We start from the raw sequence: 21,401 nt of genomic DNA on the forward strand, positions 1-21,401 counted from the left end.
TTGTTTTTAATCAAATGTACAAAAAATAGATCATTTTCATATTTACCCCCCCCCCCAAAAAAAAAAGTTTTAGTCATTTTCTATTAAACAGACCAAAAAAAAAAGAAAATGAAAACCACACTATTCTTTTATTAAATTAAACATTTTTGCACAAAAGAACAAAAGAAGAAAAGTGATTAACACCGTCATTGATGGGCGACCACTCCATTGCTCGTGTCATGACATTGGCTGGCGACCAATCCGTTTCTCTATATGTACCCTGACACGACAGAAAAAATCAAATCAAATCCTTTCAACTTGAGTTTGTCGACATTTTTATTATTTTCTTTTCTTTACACTTTTCTGTTCCAATGGTGAACGTCTAAAACAAAGTCCCATCAACAACATAAAAAAAGCGCAAATATTTACAAATGAGCAGGAAGTGACATCACAGAGTTGTCACTGCTTGCGGAAGCCTCTCAAGATGGGGTAGATGTTCTCAAAGGCTTCGTAGATCTCGCCACGCTCTTTGGCGCCTGCAACAAAACGCCATTGATCGGCAGTCTATCGATTGAACGACGGGTCGGACGCCGACCCGTCGGACGCCGACCCGTCGGACGCTTACCCGTCAGGACGACTTTCCCCGACACGAAGATGAGCAGAACGATCCGAGGTTTCACCATCCGGTAGATCAGGCCCGGAAACAACTCGGGCTCGTAACTGCACAGGCACAAGAACAGTCCAGTTAGCCCGTCAATAAACACGACAACATCAGCAGGAACAGCAACAAGAACGGGAACACCGATAAGATGGGAAAGCATCTGGAGCAGAAACAACATGTACAGGACCAGGATCTAGACAGTGACAAGACGAAGATCATGCGCAGGGACATGATAGAGAACTTCAGCAGGAACATTTACACTAACAGGATCAACAACATCGAGAACATGAAATTACAACAGTAACAAAACTGAAAACAGGATAGAAAAACTGAGCAGGAACAAGAACATCTACAGTAAGATTAAGAACACGAAACAAGAACGTGGACGGCAACGTGACTGACAACCTTCAAATATTTGAGCAGGAACAAGATTGGGAACTTCAGCAGTAACTGGATAGAGAAGTTGATCAGGAACAAGAACATGCACAGAATCAGGATTTAAAATAAAACTTTAGCACAACAGTTACCAGATTGAGAACTTGAGCCAGAACGCAAACATGCAATGTAGCAAGATGGACAACATGAGCAAGCAGGAACAGGTAGGGAGTATGAGCAGGAACAGGAAAATGACCATTAAGGAAGAAGTTGCAGGGACAGAACAGGAAGAAGAACAGCAAGATGAACAAGACTGAGCGGGAACAAGAACATGCTCAGTAGCAGGATGAGCGACGACATTGAGCGGCGCGCGGAAGCCGCCACCTGCTGAACTGCTGGTGGGTCAGAACCAGGCCCTCCAGCCGGATGGGGAAGCAGACGTCGCAGCTGGCCACCATGTTCTGGATCTTGAAGTCCAGGAAGCGAGCGGGGAAGCCCAACTTCTGCACCACGCGGGCGTACTTCCGGGCTGCCAGTCGCGACTGCTCCTCGCTGCGCGCACTCACACAAGAGCGCCGTCTCAAAGTGCGACCGGAGCGGGATCCAACGGGACGACCGGCCCGACCGTACCAACCTCTTGGCTCCGGTGCAGACCATCTTGCCGGAACTGAAGATCAGCGCCGTGGTTCTGGGCTCGCGGATCCTCATGATAACTGCGGCGAAGCGCTGCAAACGCCAAAACACACTGCCGAGAATGCTAAACGTGTTGAGCTCCACGTCCTAAAGCTAAACATGCTACGCTAAACATGATAAGCTAATCATGCCGAGCTAAACAGGCTACTAATGCTAAACATGCTGAGCTGATTTTTTTTGTTGTGCTAAGCATGCTGATGTTAAACGTGCCAAGCTAAACATACTAATGCTAAATGTGCTGCACTAAACATGCTAACGGCAGACGTGATGCCAAGTGAAACACGCTGAGCTAAAAGCCTTCAAGCGCGGCGGTTGGCTCGGGCTACCTTGGGGTTGTACTCTGCGTTTCTGGCTTGAAGGGCGATAAACTTGAGGTCCAGAGGACAACTCAGGTTGACCGTGGAGACAATGTTCCTGCGTGCACACAAATACAGGAGTGACAGCATGCACAGGGTGATGAACTGGAGCAGGAACATGAACAGCAACATGGACAACCTGAATAGGAACAAGAACTTGCGCGCTATCAGGAACTCGAGCAGGAAAAAGAACATGGGCAGCAACAGGATGGGATACAGGATCATGCTCCGACAGGATCAAGAAATTGAACGGGAACAGGAACAGGAACCGGTTGTGGAGACAACGTTCACATGAACTCGCACGCAAAACACAAAGCACGCATGCGACACAATATAACAGCTGGACCTTACTGCAGCTGCGGGACGATCCCTGACCTCTCCGTCATGGGGGTCACGGGGGTCATAGGGGTCATGGGGGTCATGGGGCAGAAGATGGCGCTGTCGTTGGCCAAATGCGAGGATGAGGAAGAAGGCCGATCTTCATCTTCACCTTCGTGGCGGGGCGTCGGGGCGACGCCCTCGCCGCTGCCACTTCCTGTCATCAAACAAACCTGCGTCAAAGTAATCAAGTACTAATACTCTACTCTGACATTTTTCATCTCTGTACAGGCTTAGTAGCATTATAGAAATAAAAACATATTACAGGTGCTTCATGAAGCTTCATTTGTCAATGTCAAAAAACAGTAGCGGAAGCCGTCCGGCGCCGCTACCTTCCGCCTCGTGCGTGCTGTTGCTGTTGCTGTTGTTGTTGTTGTTGTTGTTGTTGTTGGCGCCGAGCTCGTCCGGCAGGAAGCTGAGGTCCAGGTCGTCCGCCAACTCGCCGCTCGCTTTCGTGGGGCGCGGCAGCGGGTCGGCCGCGCTCGGGAGCTCCGCGTCCTCCCCGGTCAGGAAGCCCGAGTCCTGACCCGGAGAAAATAAAAAAAAGACATCAACACTGAATTCATCCATTGTGTTGTGGATGTTGCACCGAAGGTGGATGTGAATTCTGTTAAACGACGAAAGTTCATCAACTACATTCGATGCAGTCGTGCTAACTTCATCCCTTATTTTTAAATGGAGTCCGTTTTAGTCCAGTTTCAATCACGCTTGTTAGTTTTGATCAGAGTTAGTCCACCTCATCACGTTCCATTTTGAGTCGCCTTTAAATCTAGCATTTTAGTCTTTGATTATTTAAGAAAACAAAGCTTTATTGGTCTAGTTTTAGTCAACAAGAACTGTCAACGTTCGTCACATGACAGATTAGACCAGATTTGATCAAATCAATTCATTTTCGTCTCGTCTTTGTTTATGAACTAAAATGTCCAAAGATTTGAGTCCAGTTTTTATGAAGTGAAGTACATTTTCGTCTCGTCTTCATTAGTTGATGAAAATGCATACTGATTTTGTCCCAGTTATTGTTTATCAAGGAGGGTTTTCTAGTTTGAAATGTTTTTTTTAATTGATTTTTTAAAAAAAGGTAAAAATATGTGTTGACGAGGGTTATAACAGTTTTGGAATTTTCACTTTAGGTTTTATTTCGTTTTGAGTTTTTTTTTTGTTTTTGTTTGTTTTAATTAGTTTTCAGGGTGGTTCTGTGTTTATTTTTTTTTTAATATATATTAGTTGTGCGCAGAGGTGTCAAATCCAGGTCCAGAGAGTAAAAACCCTGCCACAGTTTGGCTTTAGCCATTGATGCTAGCAAGCTAGCTCCCTAGCATGTAAACGAGCACCTAGCGAGGGAACTAGCTCGCTAGCTAGCACCTGAGGTTAAAGCCAAACTGTGGCAGGGTTTTGACTTTCCGGACCTGGATTTGCCACCTCTGCTTGTGTGCAATATTTAATAAACACGGCGGTCAAACGAAAAAAGTAACTCTTTTCTTATTTAGCGACGACATCTGGAGGCGCTTTTCTATTGGCGGCTGCTGACGACGTCACTTTCAAACGTCCTTATTCCGGTGAAACAAATATATTTCAAATCACATTTAAAATCATTCCCAAAGGTGTATTAAATGAATGACCAAAGACTAAAATGAATGATATTTTTGCTATAATTCGAGTTTTAGTTAGCTTTGTAAACATCAAATGTAGTTTCAGTTAGTTTTATTTTATTTATTTTTTCGCTAACGAAATTGTTTTCAATTTTTTTCTTTTCAGGAGAGCTCAGTATTGTTCATTCGATTTGACATCATCATTGCTCTCCTTTTTAAAAAAAAAAGATGTTTTTTTTCCCTCTTTTTTAAAATACATATACATATATATACATATACACACACACATATATATATATATATATATATATATATATATATATATATATATACACACATACATATATATACTTTTTTTTTTTTTGTATATGGGTGAGCGCGTACGTGCGTGTGTGTATTCATCAGTTCACCTAAAGCCCATTAAAAAAAAATCCCATACTAATAATATAATATAATAATAAATTGCCAAATGCAGAAACATCAATGCAAGTTATCACGATGTGGTGGCTCTCGCTAACAGACAGAATTAAGTAACCAGAATTAGGTTAAAAAATTCTATATACGTTGTTTTCAATTTGAGTTTGTTTTTTGTTAGTTTTCGTTGCCGAAATTAAAACTAGCATCCAGTATTGTTGTCTTCGCAGGTAGTGGAAGTGAACAAACGAGGACGTTCTGTTGGCCTTCGCATTTCCAAAAGCAACTTTATGAATGACAATTCCGTCCGAGCAGCGGCTACATTCGATTGTCTAACAATGTTGACCACGCCAGAGACGTGCACTTGCGTTACGATCCTGCACGAAAAGACAAAGCGGCGAAGCGCGAGTAGCGACGCGTCGGCGGACGATCGCTCACATTTGCAATGGAGTCATCAAAGTAGCGCTCCAGCGCCGCCTCGTCCATGACTCGGCCAGCTCGTGTCCCCTGCCAACAATTCCCAAGACATTTTTTCCAGGCCGCAAGGAAGAGCACAAGCACAGCTGCATCCGATCTGATCCTGATTAACGCACACGCACACACCTTGCAGGTGGCAGTGCGGTCAGCGCTTCCTAATGCGCTTTCTGACATCAATCAGTTTGTTGACAAATGGCGGCTGTCGGAGATCGTTGGACTTGATGGTGAAAAGTCGATTTGGATTCTCATTTTGCTTCACAACTTTGCTTTTCTGTTGGTGTGAGTTGACCCGGAAGTGTTTGTGGGACATTTTCAGAAAGGTGCCCTCATGCAACTTTGAAAGTAATAGATGACGTTCAGACATTCTCATGATGGACATTATAAATAATAATAAAAAACAAAACACTTTTAATTCCATAAGTAACTACAAAAAAACACAAAATATGATAACCCCCCCCCCAGAAAGGTATCAAACTTGGAAGAGCAAAAAAGAGCAAGCTTGAGACTTACATCATCAACACTCGTGATTGCGCAACATCGGTAAGGAAAGCTGCAGTCGAAAGGAAGCTCCTTTTCATCTCTCCTTGACCCCATGACCTTTTCCAACTAAGGTTTAGGAAAGGTGGTATAAAGGTTAGGACAAGTCAAATCAAAAGTCTTTCAGTGGTCTCATTACAAATGAGTATAAAGTTATACAATATATAAAAATGGTCATTTGTACATATGCATATTTACGCGATGAAAATACGTGCGCGCGCTGCACGTGCATTCGCCGTACGCGTGCGAGTACAAATTTGCATGGATGTCGTGAGTGAGCAAAGCCCCAAGTTGCTGGTGGTGCGTCATGCTAACGCGCTAACACCCACGCTAGCTGTCTTCTGCCAGGAAACAACGTCACATGCTAACATGATAGCATCCACGCTAACAATCGACAATCTTCTGCCTAGATAAGCAGAAAGGCGCTGGAAACGTACGAGCATCCACGCTAAACAAACAATCATTGGCAAACATTTATTTAAGAACATTTTACATTAAAAAAAAAAAAGAAAAAAAAAAGTCATGTGACTTGTGTACCAGGCTCTGAGGCCAGCTGTCAATCATCCATTTTTTTTCAAGGGTTACAGAGAACAGAAAGCGATTGTTAACGGTCCATAACGTTTTGTTCAAAGTGCTGTCGTTTCTACACAGTCAACAGGAAGTCTCTCCCATAAACAGGAAGTGATGGTAAGAAAGGGGGCGGGACTGATGGCGTGGGAAACCTGGCTGGGGTTCTAGGAGGGCGGGAGGTCTCCGAGCTTCCTGTGAACGGCCTGCAGCAGCAGCATGGAGTACTCCTCCAGGAGAGCCGCCGTCCTTTCCCGGTCCGCCGTCGCCGCCAGGGCCTCGCCGCCGCCACCGCCGCCGCCGCCGCCGCCGCCGCCGCCGCCGCCGCCGCCCGGTCCCAGCGGAAGGGCCTGGAGCTCCGCCCTCATGGCCTGGAGGGCTTCCGTCAGGACAGCGGCCATTTGACTGTGCTCAGAGTCGCCGTCTTCCGGACAAGCGCCGCTCACCTGCCAGGGCAGAAGAGGCGGCCATGTTTGAGCAGACGCGAGCGGCGGCGAGACAGGAAGCTGTGGGAAGGTGAGCGAAGTACCTTCCTGTACAGGTGGGTGGCTCGTTTGAAGCAGCTCAGCATCTGATTGGTCAACGCTCGGCAGGACTCAACGCTGGCAGCCGGGCCTGCGGCGAGAAACGGGTCAGATGGACAACACTGCCGGGTCATGTGACGTGTCATGTGACAGGACGGCAGGGCAGACCGTAGACGATCCTCACCACTTCGCAATTTGCAACTTTTTTTTCTTCCTCTACTTTTGCATTTCCAAATCGCTGCTCGTTCTTGACGTCATGTTAGCGGAGGAGTCGCTATCGCTATCGCTATCGTCGACTGCCGGCCACATTGACGTTGAACAGCACGCGGGCAAGGCTAAAGCAGGGGGATAAAGTCATGTTGGAAACCGATGTTTAAGCTAACGTTGGTCTTCCTTAACTGGATAACTGGAAGCTAACTTTGGAAGCTAACATTAGAGGCGACATTGGAAGATGGCTTGAGAATCTACCATTACAAGCGCATTTTGAAAACTCTCACTGAAAGCTAACGTTCAAGGTCACGCTACGTGTGTGTGGTCTGTCCTAAGCGGGCCTTGCTGCCTGAACTCAGATGAGAGGCCAAACATTTGTGATGGATTCGATGCCCTGACAAAGAAATGACAAGGATGGATGAGAATGTCCACAAGCCTGCAAACTGCTGCAAACTAACTTCAGAATGTAAAGTTAGAAGCTAAAATTGCAAGCTAACATTGGAGGCTAACGTTGGACTTCGCTCCAACGTTAGAGATAACATCAGAAGCTAACATTGGTTGCTAATATTTAAGCTTACTTCCTAGCATAACGTTACATTCCTTAGCGCTGACTTTTGACGCAATGTCTGAAGCAAACATTGGCGGTAATGTTGGTGGCTAACTTTGGTTTGTAACGTTGAAGCTAAATTTACAAGTTGATGTTGGAATCCAATGTTGAAGCTAACGGGTTTTCCTTCGCTTTAATGTTGGAGGTTACAAACTACAGAATGTAACAATCGAAAATAATGATGAAGCTATGGAAGCTAACCTTCAGCTTCCCTAGCGATAATGTTGTAAGCTAACATTGGAGGCAATGTTGAAGCTAACTTCGGAATCTATTGGAAGCTAATGTAGCTCCAGCGTTGCAAGCTTACAATCCTGCCTTGGATGCTAAAGTTGACGCTAACATTTCAAAAACATGTTTAGGGTTGAGTGTGGAGCGCATGTGGTCTACGGCGAGGACGGCGAGGACAGATCAAAGGAGTGAGGGGACAGCGTCTCACCGGCTGGTGACAGACAGGAAGAGGAGGGATGATGAAGGCGAGCCCAGACGGAAAGATGACAGGATGAAGGGATGAGGAAGAGAAGAGTCCAAACCTGCGTCGTCCTGAGGCTCAGGGGCGGGCGGGGGCTCGGGCGACGGCCCGGAGGGGGCGGCGGTCCTGATGGAAGGTTTGTCAGGCAGCAGGAGGCGGGGCAGCGGGGCGGTCTGGTTACCTTGGCAACCCGGCGTGGAAAAGGAAGAAACGGCAACGGTGGGCGCTTGGCAAGCCCCGGACCCCGCCCCGGACCCCGCCCCGGACCCCGCCCCGGACCCCGCCCCGGACCCCGCCGTCAGTCCCACTTGGTTGAGGGCGTCCCCCAGGGAGGCGGAGCGGGACATTTTGGCGGTGGAGCTGGCCGTGGGACTCATGTAGGAGCGCGGACCACCCGCCGAGGGGGTGGGGCACTTCCTGGGCAGCGTCATGGCGGCCATGGCCTGCTGGGGAGACCTGGGGCTGGCGGTGCCGAGGTTCGGAGGAGGCTGAGTTGCCGCCGGAGTGCGTCGGGGGGCCGAGGGGAGCGAGGTGGGACGCTGAAGGATCACACCACCTGCCAATCCAAAACAAAACACTCGCCACTTCCTGTTTGCCAACCGCGATGACACGCCAAATCCAAGCATTAGACATCATACAAACATTACACCAACGGCTCAAATATTCAAACAAGAATGCAAACCGCTGATCAGCGATTTAAAAAAAAAAAAAAAAACTGCGATCAATCATTCCGCCCTACATCAAACAGAGAAAAACTTCAGAATTTGCAAATTGTGAAGTGTGTGTGAAAACTCCACCTGGACCACCCACGATCTTCTGAAGATCCGATTCCTTTTTCCCGGTGACGGCCTCAAGGTTCTGCTCCTCCTCTTCTGCCTGACAACTTTCTGCTTGGTTGGGAGTCCGTGTCAGTTTCGAGTCCTGGTTCCGAACCTCGGGTACCACCGGGTGGGACTTGGTCTCCGTACCGTCTGACTTAAGGACGGTTCGGCTGAGGAGTAGAACCGAAAGAAAAAAAAGATGAGAAGACATTAGGAACAGAATCAGAACGAGAAACAGAACGAGAAGAAGACCCAATTAGGAAGACACGAGAAGACATACAGAAGTTCTTATGAAGAATTCTTGAAAATATTCAATAGAATACCATTCTTAGAATAGAATTCTGAATTAGAAATGAATTAGAATTGAATTGGAATTCTTATATTAGAATAGAATTCCTATTGAGAATATTAAGAAGACACACGGAACAGAATCAGAACATGATGACGAACAGAAGGAGAAGAAGACCCGATGGTGAAGACACGAGCCCCCGCGAGCGGTTCCGGCCGATGGTACCTGGCAGCCGAGTTCTGGGAGAGGAACCTGGACGACATGCTGAGGCTCTCGTTGGAGCTGTGAGCGGTTCTGCCGGGTCCCTCTGCGATGTTGGCCAGCGTGGCAAAGTGTTTCTTGAGGAAGGCCTCCTGGTCCGGAGTCTGCGGGACCAGGCCGGTGTCCTCGTCCTCGTCCAAGGATTCGGCGTCGTCACTCAGGTGGTCTGTGGGCTCCGTAGGCTCCGCCTCTGACGAGGGGGGGGAAATAAATAAATAAAGGGACCAATAATCTGCATTCGAACAAAATTGAAGTCAGTCGAGTCCATGTCGAAGGTCGACGTCTCACTTTTGGCCTCCGTGGCGTCAGGACTAGAAGTTCTGGAGTTGAATCTGAGCGAGCAGCCGCTGTCCGGACTGGGTTTGTCGTCCTGTCCGCTGGCGGGACTGGCGCCCTTCACCTCAAAGTCGCTGCTCAGGTTCACGCCGTCCTCCCATTGGTCGGCAAACAGCACCTGCTGCTCGCTCTCTGCGATCTGATTGGCCAGCAAGCTGAAGTCTGGCCTGGGATTGGCCAGCACCTCCGTGTGCTCCACCTGTTGGGACGGCGGCGCTCAAGTCAGGAAGACGCACGCTCACACCAAAGAAATGACGACAGGAGAAGCTTCTATTCCCGAGCGCAGGTTCTAGTCCCAAGAGAAGGTTGCAGTCCTGAGTTCGTCGCCTCGAGAGAAAGCTCTCGTCCTCAGATCAAAATACTTCAGTGTAGCTTGTAGTTGCAAGAATGTCAATGCTACATCCTCAGCAATCACTGAACGGCGCCACATCCAATATGGCGCCCAAATGTACCTATGTAAAGTGGGTCTATGCACTCACCTGGAGACTGAGGCGACTTCCCATCTGCTGACTGGCCCTGTCAAGCCCCGCCTCCGAGATGTCGTCAAGTGGGCGTGTCTTCATCGGCAAACAAAAATTAAGGCACATCCTGGCATTTTGGAGCGGGAGTTTGCAAACACACCCGACGCTTACCGACACTCCGCCATTGGAACGCACGTACGAGTCCAGCTGCCTCAGGTCCAACATGGACGTCGCCATGGAAACGTCGCTAACGTCACCGCCGCACGAACTCCTGGCCCAGCGCCGGCGAGGCAGTCTGCCCTCTCGAGGGGCCTGAATTTAAAAAAATAAAAACAAGACTAACATGCTAGCAAAGAGACATGCTAGCATGCTAAACTAACTTACATGTTAACATAGCATGCTAACATGCTAAGCAAACATGCTAGCAAAGAGACATGTTAGCATACTAAACTAACTAACATGCTAACAGCATGCTAACATACTAAATTAACATGCTAGCAAAGGGTGCTAACAATTTATTTAACTTTGATTGACATTTGATGTTACAACCGTTATGGATTCAAATTTTTTTCCCCCTCAAAATTCTACACACTCGAGCCCTGCTGCTAATAGTGAAAATCTGTCATTAATTTGATTCATAATTGCCTATTGATTCCACAAGATGATGTCAAAACACTAATTTTGTCTAAACGAAACCCAACTCAAGCCATTCCAACAGAATTCCTTGGCACAGGGATGCCACAAAATGGCGCCAAAGCCCTATTTTTGTCCAAAAGTAACAACTTGACTCACTTTAAAATAGTTACCGTGATGCCAAGAAACCACAGGATGGCGACAAAGCACTTTTTTTTCCTCTTCCAAATCAAAGTTCTCCAAGCATTATCTTTGTCTAAATGAAGCATCTCGACTCACTTAACGAGTTTGCTACAAAATGGCAAATCATGAGCGATGCTGAAAAGTGGACTCACCGCTTTGCTGTCGCGCGACGCCTCCGCTGAGGAAAAAAAAGCACAGACACGTTGCTTTACGTTGGCCGGGATGCTGGAGGGCGTTACCATGGCAACACGTACCCGCTTCCTCCTCCTCCTCCTCCTCCTCTTCCTCCTTGTCGCTGTCGGACGACATGGCGACCACGCCAGGAGGCCCCGCCTGCCCGGGCTCCCCCTCCCGCTGCTGAGGCGCAACGCGGGAGGCGGGGCCTCTGCCGGGAAGCCTCAGGTCGGCCAAACGCTGACGCATCCGCAGGGTCAGCTCGGGACTGAGACGCCACACGAAGATGCAGCTGCGCGCACACACGTGCACGGTTGGTTCATTTTCAAGGTTTTCAAGCACCCATTTGAACCCTGGTGTGTGCGTGCGCGTGTGAGACGGCTGTCGATCAAGTCGTACCTGTCACCCGACACACTGATGAGGCGTGTGCAGTCGTTGCTGAACTTCAGGCCAGTGACCACCTCTGACCGAGAGAGAAAGTGGAAGAGTGAGACACACGCACACACAAACGTTATCACCCCCCCTCGCCCCCCCCCGGACTAACCCGAGTGTCCAAACATGGTCGCCACACACTCGCCAGAGTAGAAGTCAAAGATGTTGATACTCTTGTCCGAACAGGAGGTGGCGATGTAGAGCCCGGACGGGTCGATCTGCACCTGAGGACCCAAAAGAGGAAGATGATGAAGAGGATGACGAGCTCCCGTCTCCACGGCAACCAGCGTGGCCCCTCCCACCTTGATGAGCGTTCCGTCTTCTCCCTGAGATCCTTTGTAGATTTTCTTCTGCTTGCTGTTAGTGATGTTGAAGATCCTGCACGAGCATCGGCGTCATTTTCATCACCACCATCATCATCATCATCATCATCATCATCATCACATTTGAAGCGGGAGGGGCGGAGTCACCTGATGCTGCGGTCCTGGCAGCCAATGGCGGCGTATTTCCTGGTGGGCTCCACATCCATGTCGTACAGCGTGCTTTTCCTCACCACGTGATGCGTCCGCGTGAACTCCACGTCGCCGTCCGTCTGCGCCCGAGCGGGAAGGAAACGAGGTCAGCACGCAAACAGGAAGTGACATAGCCGGCGCGGCGCTCGGAAGGCGTGACGCCACCTGCTGGCCGGTGCGGAAGTAGACGCTCTTGTCGGCGCCGCAGCTGATCAGACGCACTTTGCCTTCGTTGGCTGCAAGACGGGAAGGAGGCGATGAGGTCACGGCCCGCGCCGTTGGCGGGCCGACGAGGGGTCGGAGTTCACTGACCTGCGAACCTGACGGCGGTGATGGAGGACGAGTGCTCGTCCAGAGTTTGGACCAGACGGTACTCGCACGCCGCGTCCAGCACGTGGATCAGGCGATCGCGACTGGCTGTGGCCAGAAAACGCACACCTGACAGGCGCACACACACGCGCACACACACGCAAGGTCAGGTGACTTGTTGCATCACGTGAAAATGTGAAGCTGGCTCCAAAACATGACGACAACTGGTATCTGACCTGAGAAGATGTTGGGCCTTAACTACAATTGCCCACAGGTGGCGCTGTATCAAAAGTACTACGAATTTGCACATTAAAAAGAAAAAGAAAAAAATCTTTTTAAATGTTCTTTTCTGTTTTTGCCCATTAATCAAAGGCCCAACCCATCCCTGTGGTGCATTTTATTTTCTGACAAAACAAACTTTTTGGGGCAAATCACCACGCTAAAATGTATATTTACTTAAAATTATTATTTACACATTTTTTATACACATTTTGTTTTTTTGTACAAGTATCAAGTAAGTTGATGTGTCGAATTTGCTGCTCGTTTGTACAAATCAAAACCAAATAAAAGTGCATAAACCAGGGATGGGCCCCCATATGGCCCTCGCCACACCCTCAGTGGCCCCTAGATGATTAATAATAATCATTTTTAAAAAAAGAACCAAAAGACATTTTGTGGGGAAAAATTGAATCCCCGCTTGCAGATTTATTTATTTATTGGAAGGCAAGCCCTGTTTTTGTGGAAAAGGCATATTGGAGGTTTCGCAGCATTTTTTGGAATCATTTTACGTGTTTTAATCACAACTGCTAACCGTTTAGCATAGGCTAATTTTCTTGCTGTTTAATAATGCATATGTACAGAAGATAATAAGTAAGAGGAGTTCAATTGAACTCACGTTCATTCCTAGTGGATTAACAAAAACAAAACATTGAAAAAACAATTGAAAGCGTGGGGGCAGGTCCCACCCGAGTCGTCGTCAGATGCCACACGACGCCTCACCTGTGTCGCTTTGGGAGAAGTCGAGGGAAAGAATCTCGCCGTCGTGAGCTTGCACGTTGACGATCTCCTCCATGGTGCGCACGTCATGCACCCTGAAAGACGCGCGCGCGAGATCATTGAGCAGCTGTCAACTTCCTGTTCTCCGAGTGGGCGTGGCCACCCACCTGAGGACGCCCACGCGGTCCCCCGAGGCCAGGTGGCGTCCGTCGGGACTGACCCTCAGCGAGCGAACGCCCGCGCGGCTCAGGTCGCCGGGCGGCGCCTCGGGGGTGCTTTGCCCCGCCTTCTCGCTGTTGGCGGCCAGCGAGACGCTGTCCGCGTCCAGGAGACTGCACGGGTTGTCCTCCACGTAAATGACCTTGTGAAGATCCTGGGGGTCGGAGGTCAAGCGTTACTACAGTGGACCACAACTGCTACTCGATGTAGTCTTTTTCCCCATGAATTTTTAAGGAAATTGAATTTTAAAGTCCAATTTGTTTGTGTATCCTACTATTATTCTAAGAACATGGAAGATTAGAGTCTCTTCTTTCATCAGAAAAAAAGTATATTTCGATCTATTTCCGTTTTGCAGCAATTAGCGTTAGTTTCATCACTATTCACAAATCTATTTAGAGTAAATGGGCTTTTTTTCCAACATGGCCCTGGTTGATCTCTTTTGCTCTGCTGCCACCCGCTGGCCGTTTTTGTAATAACTACCATTGCTTCAAGCATTCAGTTGAGAGGCTGCATCAAAACTTAATACATAAAACGAATAAATACGTCTTTGTTGTAATATTTAAAATAGAACGTATTTATGCATTTTTGGGAGCAAATAAGTTAAAGACAACTAAGACTATTATTGATTGATTTATTATTACAATTATTGAATTTGATTATGAAAATATTCTCATCCTTGCTGATGTCAACGTTCGTGTAACACTTAAGTGATGTGTTACTTTCATGAATAAACAAAATAATTTCACCAATTACTGCCGCCCCAAAATTGACTTTGGAATGTAATATTTCTGGAGTTTTTCTTATGTCTTTGACATTTAAGAAGAATTGATGTTCCATAATGAATCAATATCGGATTGAATTGAATCGGATCGAAATTGTGCACAACATGAACAGCGCTCCCAATAAAGGCACACACAAACAAGGGAAAGACAGTATCAAATCATTTAAATATAATCGATTTTGGGACATTTAAGATCAATTCTGAATCGTACTAAATGAGAACCGCAATTATGAGAATCTTTTTTTTTTTTTGCCACACCCCCTAGTTATTAGCGTGTGTAAGTGAATTTACAGTAAAGCTGTTTACAAAAGGAAGGGATCCGACGATTGACCCCTGAGGAACGCCGCAGGAAAGGGGGACAGACGCAAAGATCAAGTGCACGTCTTACGCGGCTGAGGATATTGTTGGGGAAGCGGCGGGCGTCGACGTTCCACACACGTATGGTGTTATCCGACGAGCACGACAGGAAGCATCCTGGCGGAAGCGCCATTTTCCCGCCGTCTCCTCCGTCTTCAGGGAAGACCTGCGGACCAGATGGGGCGGATCCATTGATATGAATACCGACGCCCATACGCGCCCGTGCTAGCCGTTGCAGCCACGGGGCGGCCATCTTGCTCCTCCCATCTCGCGGGCACACTACTGTATAAACCATGCGGTATACGTACAGATTCGACATATACAACTTGTAGGCTCTTAATAAAGCGGCAGGGAGCGGTGGTGGCGGGGGAGGGGGAGGGGGAGTGGAGGGGGGTCACTATTTTTTAACAAGAAATTTTGTGGACGGGATGTGCTGCTTCGAAGACCCTCTTTTTCTTTTATCACCATAAAGGCATCTTTTATTGAATTACAGTAATAACTCTCGAATAAAAAATAGTTTCCTCCTCATTAAGCATATCATTTATTCATAGTAGTCTAAAGTCATCTTGTTTATGTTTAACAAGTTAAAACATGATAAATCATGCCGTCTCAAAAAAGTCTCAACTGTTCTCCAATTTGGAAAGTGTCAACGTCTAGGATGGAATGCCCAGAAACATCTCTTGGGAGGAGCAATATGGCGGCTTCAAAGGTCGTGGCCTTTCGGCTATCCAGTCGTATATTCACATCATCAGATGTCATCATCCGGCATCCCGCCCCCGATGACCTCTGAACCCCAGGCGCCGCACCCACCTCTAGGCTCCACACGCAGGAGGAGTGGTAGAGCGCCGAGTAGAGCTTGCCCACCCGGCGCGGGTCCCGGAGGTCGCCCACGTCCCACACGTACACGCTGTGATCGCTGTACACGCACGACAGCCAACCGCCGCTCGGGTCGTAGGTCAGCGCCACCGTGTCCGGGTAACGGGAGTCGGGACGAACGCAAAACAGACGACTGAGGACCAAGTCAAACGTTCACAATAAGTCACAGCAAATATCCGATCGACCGCGACGTCTTCCCACCTGGCATCCGTCATGGCGGCGATGTCGGCGCCCAGGAAGTGCGGGCGCGGCAGCGTGCAGAGGAAGTGCAGCGTGTGCGGGCTGAAAGCTCGAACGGCGCCGTCCGAGCAGCCGCAGAAGATCAGCTCGTCCGTCACACACAAACACGTGGCCTGAGACGCCTGCAAACACACACACGCACACACACGCGCGCGCGCAAGTCTCATGTGACGTCATGTGACATCATGTGATACAGCAACAACAGGGAGGAAGCTCAGCCAATCGGGGACTGAGGTGTGTTGGAGTGACCAATGACAGTAGCAACCGATGACTCCGCCCCCAACAAGACATGATGAGTGCAAATGTGAAGGAAAGAAATCAAACAACAAAAGAAAATGAAATGAGATGAAAACTTGAACCAACTAATAAAATAAAATAAAGTGATGGGTGAAAACATGAAGAACTGAAAATTAACATGAAAATGTGGTTATTAAAAACGTAGTGACAAAAAACGAGCGATATGAGAAAAAGAGAAATCGTGAAGAATGGAAACGTGAAAATTTAAATGAATAAAAATGTCACGCATTAAATCATGACAAGTGAAAACAGGAATGAAAACATGAAAAGTGGAAAAGAATGAAAGCACGACGAGTGCAAAATGTGACGCGTGAACACATGATTAATTAACAGCAAACAAACGAACACAAAATGAAAGCGAATGAAAACTTGAGTGACAACATGAACCCGATCGTCTGACTTACGGGGGCGGAGTCGACCGTCTGCCCAGGAAGCGGAAGAGGAAGCAGAGAGCCTTGCGATTAGCACGTTAGCACGTTAGCACGTACGGTCGAGCCGTGCGGCGACAGACAGGTGGACTCACGCGTAGCTCCACCCACTTGTGGAGCATGCGGCGCTGGTCCAGCTGCACCAGGAGGCCTGACGTGCTGATGCAGAAGGTGGAGGACGCCTGCTGTCCTTGGCCGCACGCCACATCGCAGAAGAAGTTGTTCTTCAGCTCTCCCAGCAGGCCCGAACGGCCCAGCAGCGGCACTGCGGCGCTCACCTGCGCGGGGGCGGAGACAAGAGACCACGTTGTGGGACTGCTTCCCGCCACCGCGGGTCGCGTGACTCCGAGTCTCACCTTGGAGGTCCTGCTGTGGTCCAGGTACCAGAACTTGACGTGCCGATTCCCCGCCGTCACAAAGTAGGACGAGTCGTGGGAGAAGGACACGGCCGTCACCTTACTGGACACTTTGTTGGCCGCCACCACCGCGCCTTTCTACACACACAGGGACTCGACTAGTACTTTTCTCTCTGGACTAGAACCTTCTAGGAGAAGTAGAACCTTCTCTTGGTACGAGAGCCTTAACTCAGGAATAGTGAAACCGTCTCTCGGGGCGAGGATGAAAAATTTCGATGGGAACTAGAACTTTACGTCGGGACTAGTACCTGTCCTCGGGACTTGCTGTTGTCCCAAGTTAAGGTGCTGGTCCTTGTTACCTCTCCCAAGGAAAAGGCATCCAAATGTCTTTCATTTGGGACCAGTTCCTTCTCTTGAGACGAAAACCATTTATAGGGACTAGAAGCTCATCTTCAATGCTGGACTGCGAGTATGTGGGAGGTCCACTTTTATTGACTTCTCTTGGGACAGGAAATGTATCTTAGGGACTTGCACCTTCTCTCTAGACCTGAACCCACTTTTGCGACTAGAATCTTCCCCTGGGACAACAAGCACCTTGGACTAGACCCCCTCTCAAACTTCATGCGGGACGAGACCTTTCCTGGTGACTTGAACCCTCTGTCAGGACCAGACCCTTTTCTTAGAACAAGTACCTGAGAACCTTTCCTGGTGACTACTGACTAGAACCTTCTCTCCGGACCAGACTTTCTCAGGAACAGAACCTTCCCGGGTGACTGAGGCTACGTTCACACTGCAGATTTTTTGTTAAATCCGAACTGTTCACACGACAAACGTGACTTGAATGTGACGGCAACGCGCCCGCGACGTGCCTGGCATGCGCGAAGAGCAGACGTCGCGTGACGTGCACCCAAAACAAACGACGTCACGTTGCAGAGTTTACGGAAATGAAGACGGCCCCGACGCGACGCCACGTTTTCCTTCCAGCCAAGCCGCCGAGGCAAGCGAGCTTTATCGGTGCCATTTGCAAACGTGGCCGTGCCAACGCACGCTCCAGATTGCTGGACTGCTTTCACGGACGTGTTAGGAATTCGATTCATGTTCTTGCCTGCACCAATTATGCAAATGAGCCGTGCGAACGGCCGCTCCCGATTGGTGGACTGTTTTCACGCCCGCTCGTGTTTGGCTGCGGTCCTCGGCTTCCTCGAGCGTCAGCGTTTGTTTACACTCAGAGCAGAAACCCGTCAAACTCGTTTCTTTCCATTTCATAACGCCAGAGTAGCGACTTTTGAAAGAGGTGGAAATATTTGGGGGAAATGCGGGGGGACTCTTCGGTCTCTTCATTTCATTGAAGATGACGTCGCGTCCTTGACGTTTGTGAAGAAACGTCTGCGGGACTGAATTTCGCCACAAACGTCAACTTTATGCTTCACGTTTCTAGTGTGATTAAAGACAAATAAAAAGTTAACAGTGACTCAAAACAGCGTCGTCTCGTCTCCCTCCCAAGCACTTTCTCGCGCCCGCGCATCAGCCTTTTGGTGAGGTATGAATGGGATGCGTGCGCATGAGCGTTCAGTGCACACGCTTGGCATACATATCCGACATCCATCCACATACGAAAGAGGCGCAGGTCGGGTGTGAAAACATCGGAATTGAACTGCAGTGTGAACGCAGCCTAAGACCTTCTCTAGGCACGAGAACCCGAGAGTAGAACCTTTATCGGGACTAGAACCCCTTCTGAGGACAAGAACCTTATTATGAGACTTAGAATCCGTCTTTGGTGATTAGAACCTTCTCTTGGATTAATGCTGATTTACCCCCCCACCCTCACAAAAAAAAAAAAAAGTTCAAGGAGAGAGTAAACATTTTCTGTGATGACGGGGAGCGCCATACTTTCCAGTTCCACACGTGCACCATCATGTCGTGCTGGTAGCCGACGCTGACGATGTACTTCATGTTGGGCGAGAAGGCCACGCAGGCCACGCCGTATTTGTGCTCCTGGAGGGACGCCACCTGCACGCCGCTCGACACCTCCCACACGCGCACGGCCGGCACGTGGCCGCTCTGGGGAGCACACGGCGCCGCCAGTCACATGACAAACCACGGGCATCACACAAGAGCCCGACCGACTCACCTCGCCGGTGACCACATGCTTGCCGTCAGGTGAGAAGGCCAAGGTGGTGATGGTCTTCCTGCAAACACGCAGGCCGCGCGTTACCATAGCGACGGCGCCAAACGCGGCCGGCGGCTTTACCTTGAGGCGTTGAAGATGTGGCGTTGTTTGTTCTTGCGAGGGTGCAGCAGGACCACAACACATCTGCACACACACACACAAACACACACATGTGATGATGACAATAAAATATACAAATGATATGGAAATGCTAATCATGTGCTTATAATCTTCTCAGGGAGTCAAATCATGAGCGTTTTAACAACAAGCAATCATCTTCACCGCGCTAACTATATTTGCCCCAACGTGACCTTTTTCCTCCTCGCCTGTGGCTGTGCTGACCCACTTAACATCTGATAAGCCCCTCCCTCCACCTGCAGCCGATTGGCTGGCCGAAGCGGGGGAGGATGAAGCGGACAGACTGAAACATTCCCGGCATTCCCAGCAACAGCGAGGCTGCGTTTGTGACACAATTCACGTTTGTGACACAATTCACGTTTGTTCGTTGCCGTGGCGCGCATCAAGTCAGAACGTCAACTTTAATTGGCTCACTGGCGAGGTCACATGTGCACTGAGCTGTCATTTCCGCACGTACATTCAAGACATTTTAAACGTACATCGTACAATAACTTGTAGGCCCCAAACCTGTTTTTTTCGGCGAGGTCTCACAAAGGCCTATAATTTGACGGGTGACTTGATGAGACGATGTGAACTTTGACCTCACCCACATTTTTAAATGCAAAGTCAATTGCCCCCAAAAATAAATCCACAAAGCGGGTATCTCTTGTCTCCATGTCCACTAATCGGATCAAATTTGCATGCATTTTTATTTTATTTTCATATGTTATTTGGCATTGCTGTCTCCTTGACCTTTGACCTAGGCATTGAAGCTTTGCTCCGTTAAGCTATGACACCCCTCAAAAAAGCTACCTGTCATATCGCAAATGCGTCGGGTCCAAATGTGTACAAAATTGCCCGTGGACATTTGCAGCATCACTAACGAGAGCCAAATGTAGCCCCGCCAACAGGAAGTGACAAGGGTATTACTTGCTGTTTGAACCATGACGCCAATTTGACAAGGAGCTCACCCGGCGGGATACGCCAGGAGTCCACTGCGAGGGTCACATGACAGTGCTCGGTTGCCGGGTGCCGTGATGCCTAGAACCTTCTCCAAAGTCACCTGCGGGGGCAAAGGGAATGGAGTAGCACGTTAGCATCTGGTAGCAAGTCGCATGACTTTTGAATTGAAGAACTGCCGAGACTTGACAGACGAGTTAGCGGCGCTAATGTAGCGCAAATGTCTGCAAGCGCTTTGACACATGGTAGCATGTGTCAAAGCGCTTGCAAATGTTTGTCCACATTCGCTGAGCAGTTACTATCTGTTAGCATGTTAGCATGCACGTACCGTGTACATGTATTATTTGCTTTGAAATTCACACAAAACAAGATGGCTGCTGTCAATGTCCAACTTGCCAGCTAACCACAAGTCACATGACCGTGTGGTAACTGACTATGAGCCAAATGACCACAAGTCGACAAATGACAAGGCAAATGAGTGGTCATGTGAGCATGTGTAACATGACCGCACGTCAATTGGCCAGGTGGTAAATGACCACAAGTCAATTGTTTGTTGGCTTTCAAATGACTAGTCACATAAGTCAAACGACATAAATATTGTTCCCTGTGCAGTAATTGTTGATTTGTATTGAAAATGGATTGTTGCCAAGTTTGTTTGTCTTACAGCAAATAAAAAGTAAAAAATAGATCAAATCAAATTCGACATGTCACGTGACCATGTGGGAAATGACAAGTCACATGACCATGTGACAAATGGCCATGTGGTGACACTTTAGCCAATCATTAGGTTTTCCGCCAGCGCCATGCCCACAACGGAAAGAAAACCAGTCACGCAATGAATTAAATTTGCAAGTTGTGGCACGCATAACCCATAAAATACATTATGCGTTTGAAATACACCTAAAACAAGATGCTATACAGGCGCAAAATGCTAACAATCGTCAGGAAAAGTTGAAAGATCAAAGCCGGCGCTTTATCAGCGCGCACCTTGTCGCCCAGCTGATGACGCGCGGCTCGGCCCCGCCCCCGCAGTTTGATTGACGGGGATCTGAGCAGGTTCTTGATGCGGCGGCTGATGGCGCCGCCGCCTCCGCTGTTACCGTTCATAGCTTCGCTGCTAGCGGCTAGCTCCCTTCGGCATGGCGTCTGCGAGCCCGACTTAGCTTAGCCGAGCCGAACCGAAGCCTCTGCCAAGTGTTCTCCTCGTAGGTCTGGACCGGTCCGGGTCGCCGGCTGCGGTTCCGCATAGCAGCGTGGCGCCGCGGAGAAGAGAGAAGCGGCCCCCGGCCAGTCACAAGCATACACACACACACACACACACACAAAACCACACACAGACGTTTCCGGTTTACACTTA

General features: G+C 48.7%; 2 protein-coding genes across 7 annotated transcripts; both read right to left on the bottom strand.

The window, feature by feature from the left end:
• Positions 1-182: 182 nt before the first annotated feature.
• On the bottom strand, positions 183-5,263 carry tbpl2 (TATA box binding protein like 2). Of its 3 annotated transcripts, XM_077564933.1 has the most exons (9): positions 4,884-5,263; positions 2,775-2,964; positions 2,416-2,599; positions 2,035-2,122; positions 1,650-1,741; positions 1,400-1,567; positions 605-699; positions 409-515; positions 183-259 (listed from the first exon to the last, which is right to left on the bottom strand). In XM_077564933.1, exons 1-8 carry the CDS (start codon positions 5,094-5,096, stop codon positions 439-441), a joined length of 1,107 nt encoding a protein of 368 aa, XP_077421059.1. In that variant the 5' UTR covers positions 5,097-5,263; the 3' UTR covers positions 183-259; positions 409-438. The 3 variants fall into 3 exon arrangements, with proteins under 3 accessions (XP_077421059.1, XP_077421052.1, XP_077421061.1); XM_077564926.1 differs by lacking the exon at positions 183-259 and having other exon boundaries at positions 298-515; XM_077564935.1 differs by lacking the exons at positions 183-259; positions 1,400-1,567 and having other exon boundaries at positions 298-515.
• Positions 5,264-5,919: 656 nt separating this feature from the next.
• On the bottom strand, positions 5,920-21,364 carry mapkbp1 (mitogen-activated protein kinase binding protein 1). Of its 4 annotated transcripts, none has more exons than XM_077564784.1 (29): positions 21,032-21,364; positions 20,056-20,147; positions 19,049-19,111; positions 18,929-18,986; positions 18,688-18,858; positions 16,798-16,935; positions 16,537-16,719; positions 16,418-16,435; positions 15,678-15,838; positions 15,411-15,609; positions 14,632-14,766; positions 13,411-13,616; positions 13,247-13,338; positions 12,251-12,376; positions 12,104-12,174; positions 11,897-12,018; positions 11,729-11,804; positions 11,539-11,650; positions 11,394-11,457; positions 11,075-11,286; positions 10,973-10,998; positions 10,176-10,316; positions 10,023-10,100; positions 9,496-9,742; positions 9,172-9,397; positions 8,634-8,827; positions 7,898-8,392; positions 6,556-6,641; positions 5,920-6,472 (listed from the first exon to the last, which is right to left on the bottom strand). In XM_077564784.1, exons 1-29 carry the CDS (start codon positions 21,149-21,151, stop codon positions 6,194-6,196), a joined length of 4,191 nt encoding a protein of 1,396 aa, XP_077420910.1. In that variant the 5' UTR covers positions 21,152-21,364; the 3' UTR covers positions 5,920-6,193. The 4 variants fall into 4 exon arrangements, 3 of the variants coding, with proteins under 3 accessions (XP_077420910.1, XP_077420927.1, XP_077420919.1); XM_077564801.1 differs by lacking the exon at positions 21,032-21,364 and adding an exon at positions 20,373-20,566; XR_013293987.1 differs by having other exon boundaries at positions 6,345-6,472; positions 7,804-8,392.
• Positions 21,365-21,401: the final 37 nt, after the last annotated feature.

This window comes from Vanacampus margaritifer, chromosome 1 (genome assembly GCF_051991255.1).
Source record: "Vanacampus margaritifer isolate UIUO_Vmar chromosome 1, RoL_Vmar_1.0, whole genome shotgun sequence".
NCBI lineage: Eukaryota > Metazoa > Chordata > Actinopteri > Syngnathiformes > Syngnathidae > Vanacampus > Vanacampus margaritifer.

Bases quoted from the DNA above. Each gene is read 5' to 3' on its own strand.
- tbpl2 (XM_077564933.1), bottom strand. From the start codon at position 5,096: ATGTCAGAAAGCGCATTAGGAAGCGCTGACCGCACTGCCACCTGCAAG. The intron at 2,965-4,883 runs GTGAGCGATCGT...TCTCCGGGTCAG, and splicing joins TTGATGACTCCATTGCAAAT to GACTCGGGCTTCCTGACCGG. The intron at 1,742-2,034 runs GTAGCCCGAGCC...TGGCGTTTGCAG, and splicing joins ACGCAGAGTACAACCCCAAG to CGCTTCGCCGCAGTTATCAT.
- mapkbp1 (XM_077564784.1), bottom strand. From the start codon at position 21,151: ATGAACGGTAACAGCGGAGGCGGCGGCGCCATCAGCCGCCGCATCAAG. The intron at 19,112-20,055 runs GTGAGCTCCTTG...GTGTGTGTGCAG, and splicing joins CTCCTGGCGTATCCCGCCGG to ATGTGTTGTGGTCCTGCTGC. The intron at 6,473-6,555 runs GTACTTCGCTCA...CTGCCCTGGCAG, and splicing joins CCACCCACCTGTACAGGAAG to GTGAGCGGCGCTTGTCCGGA.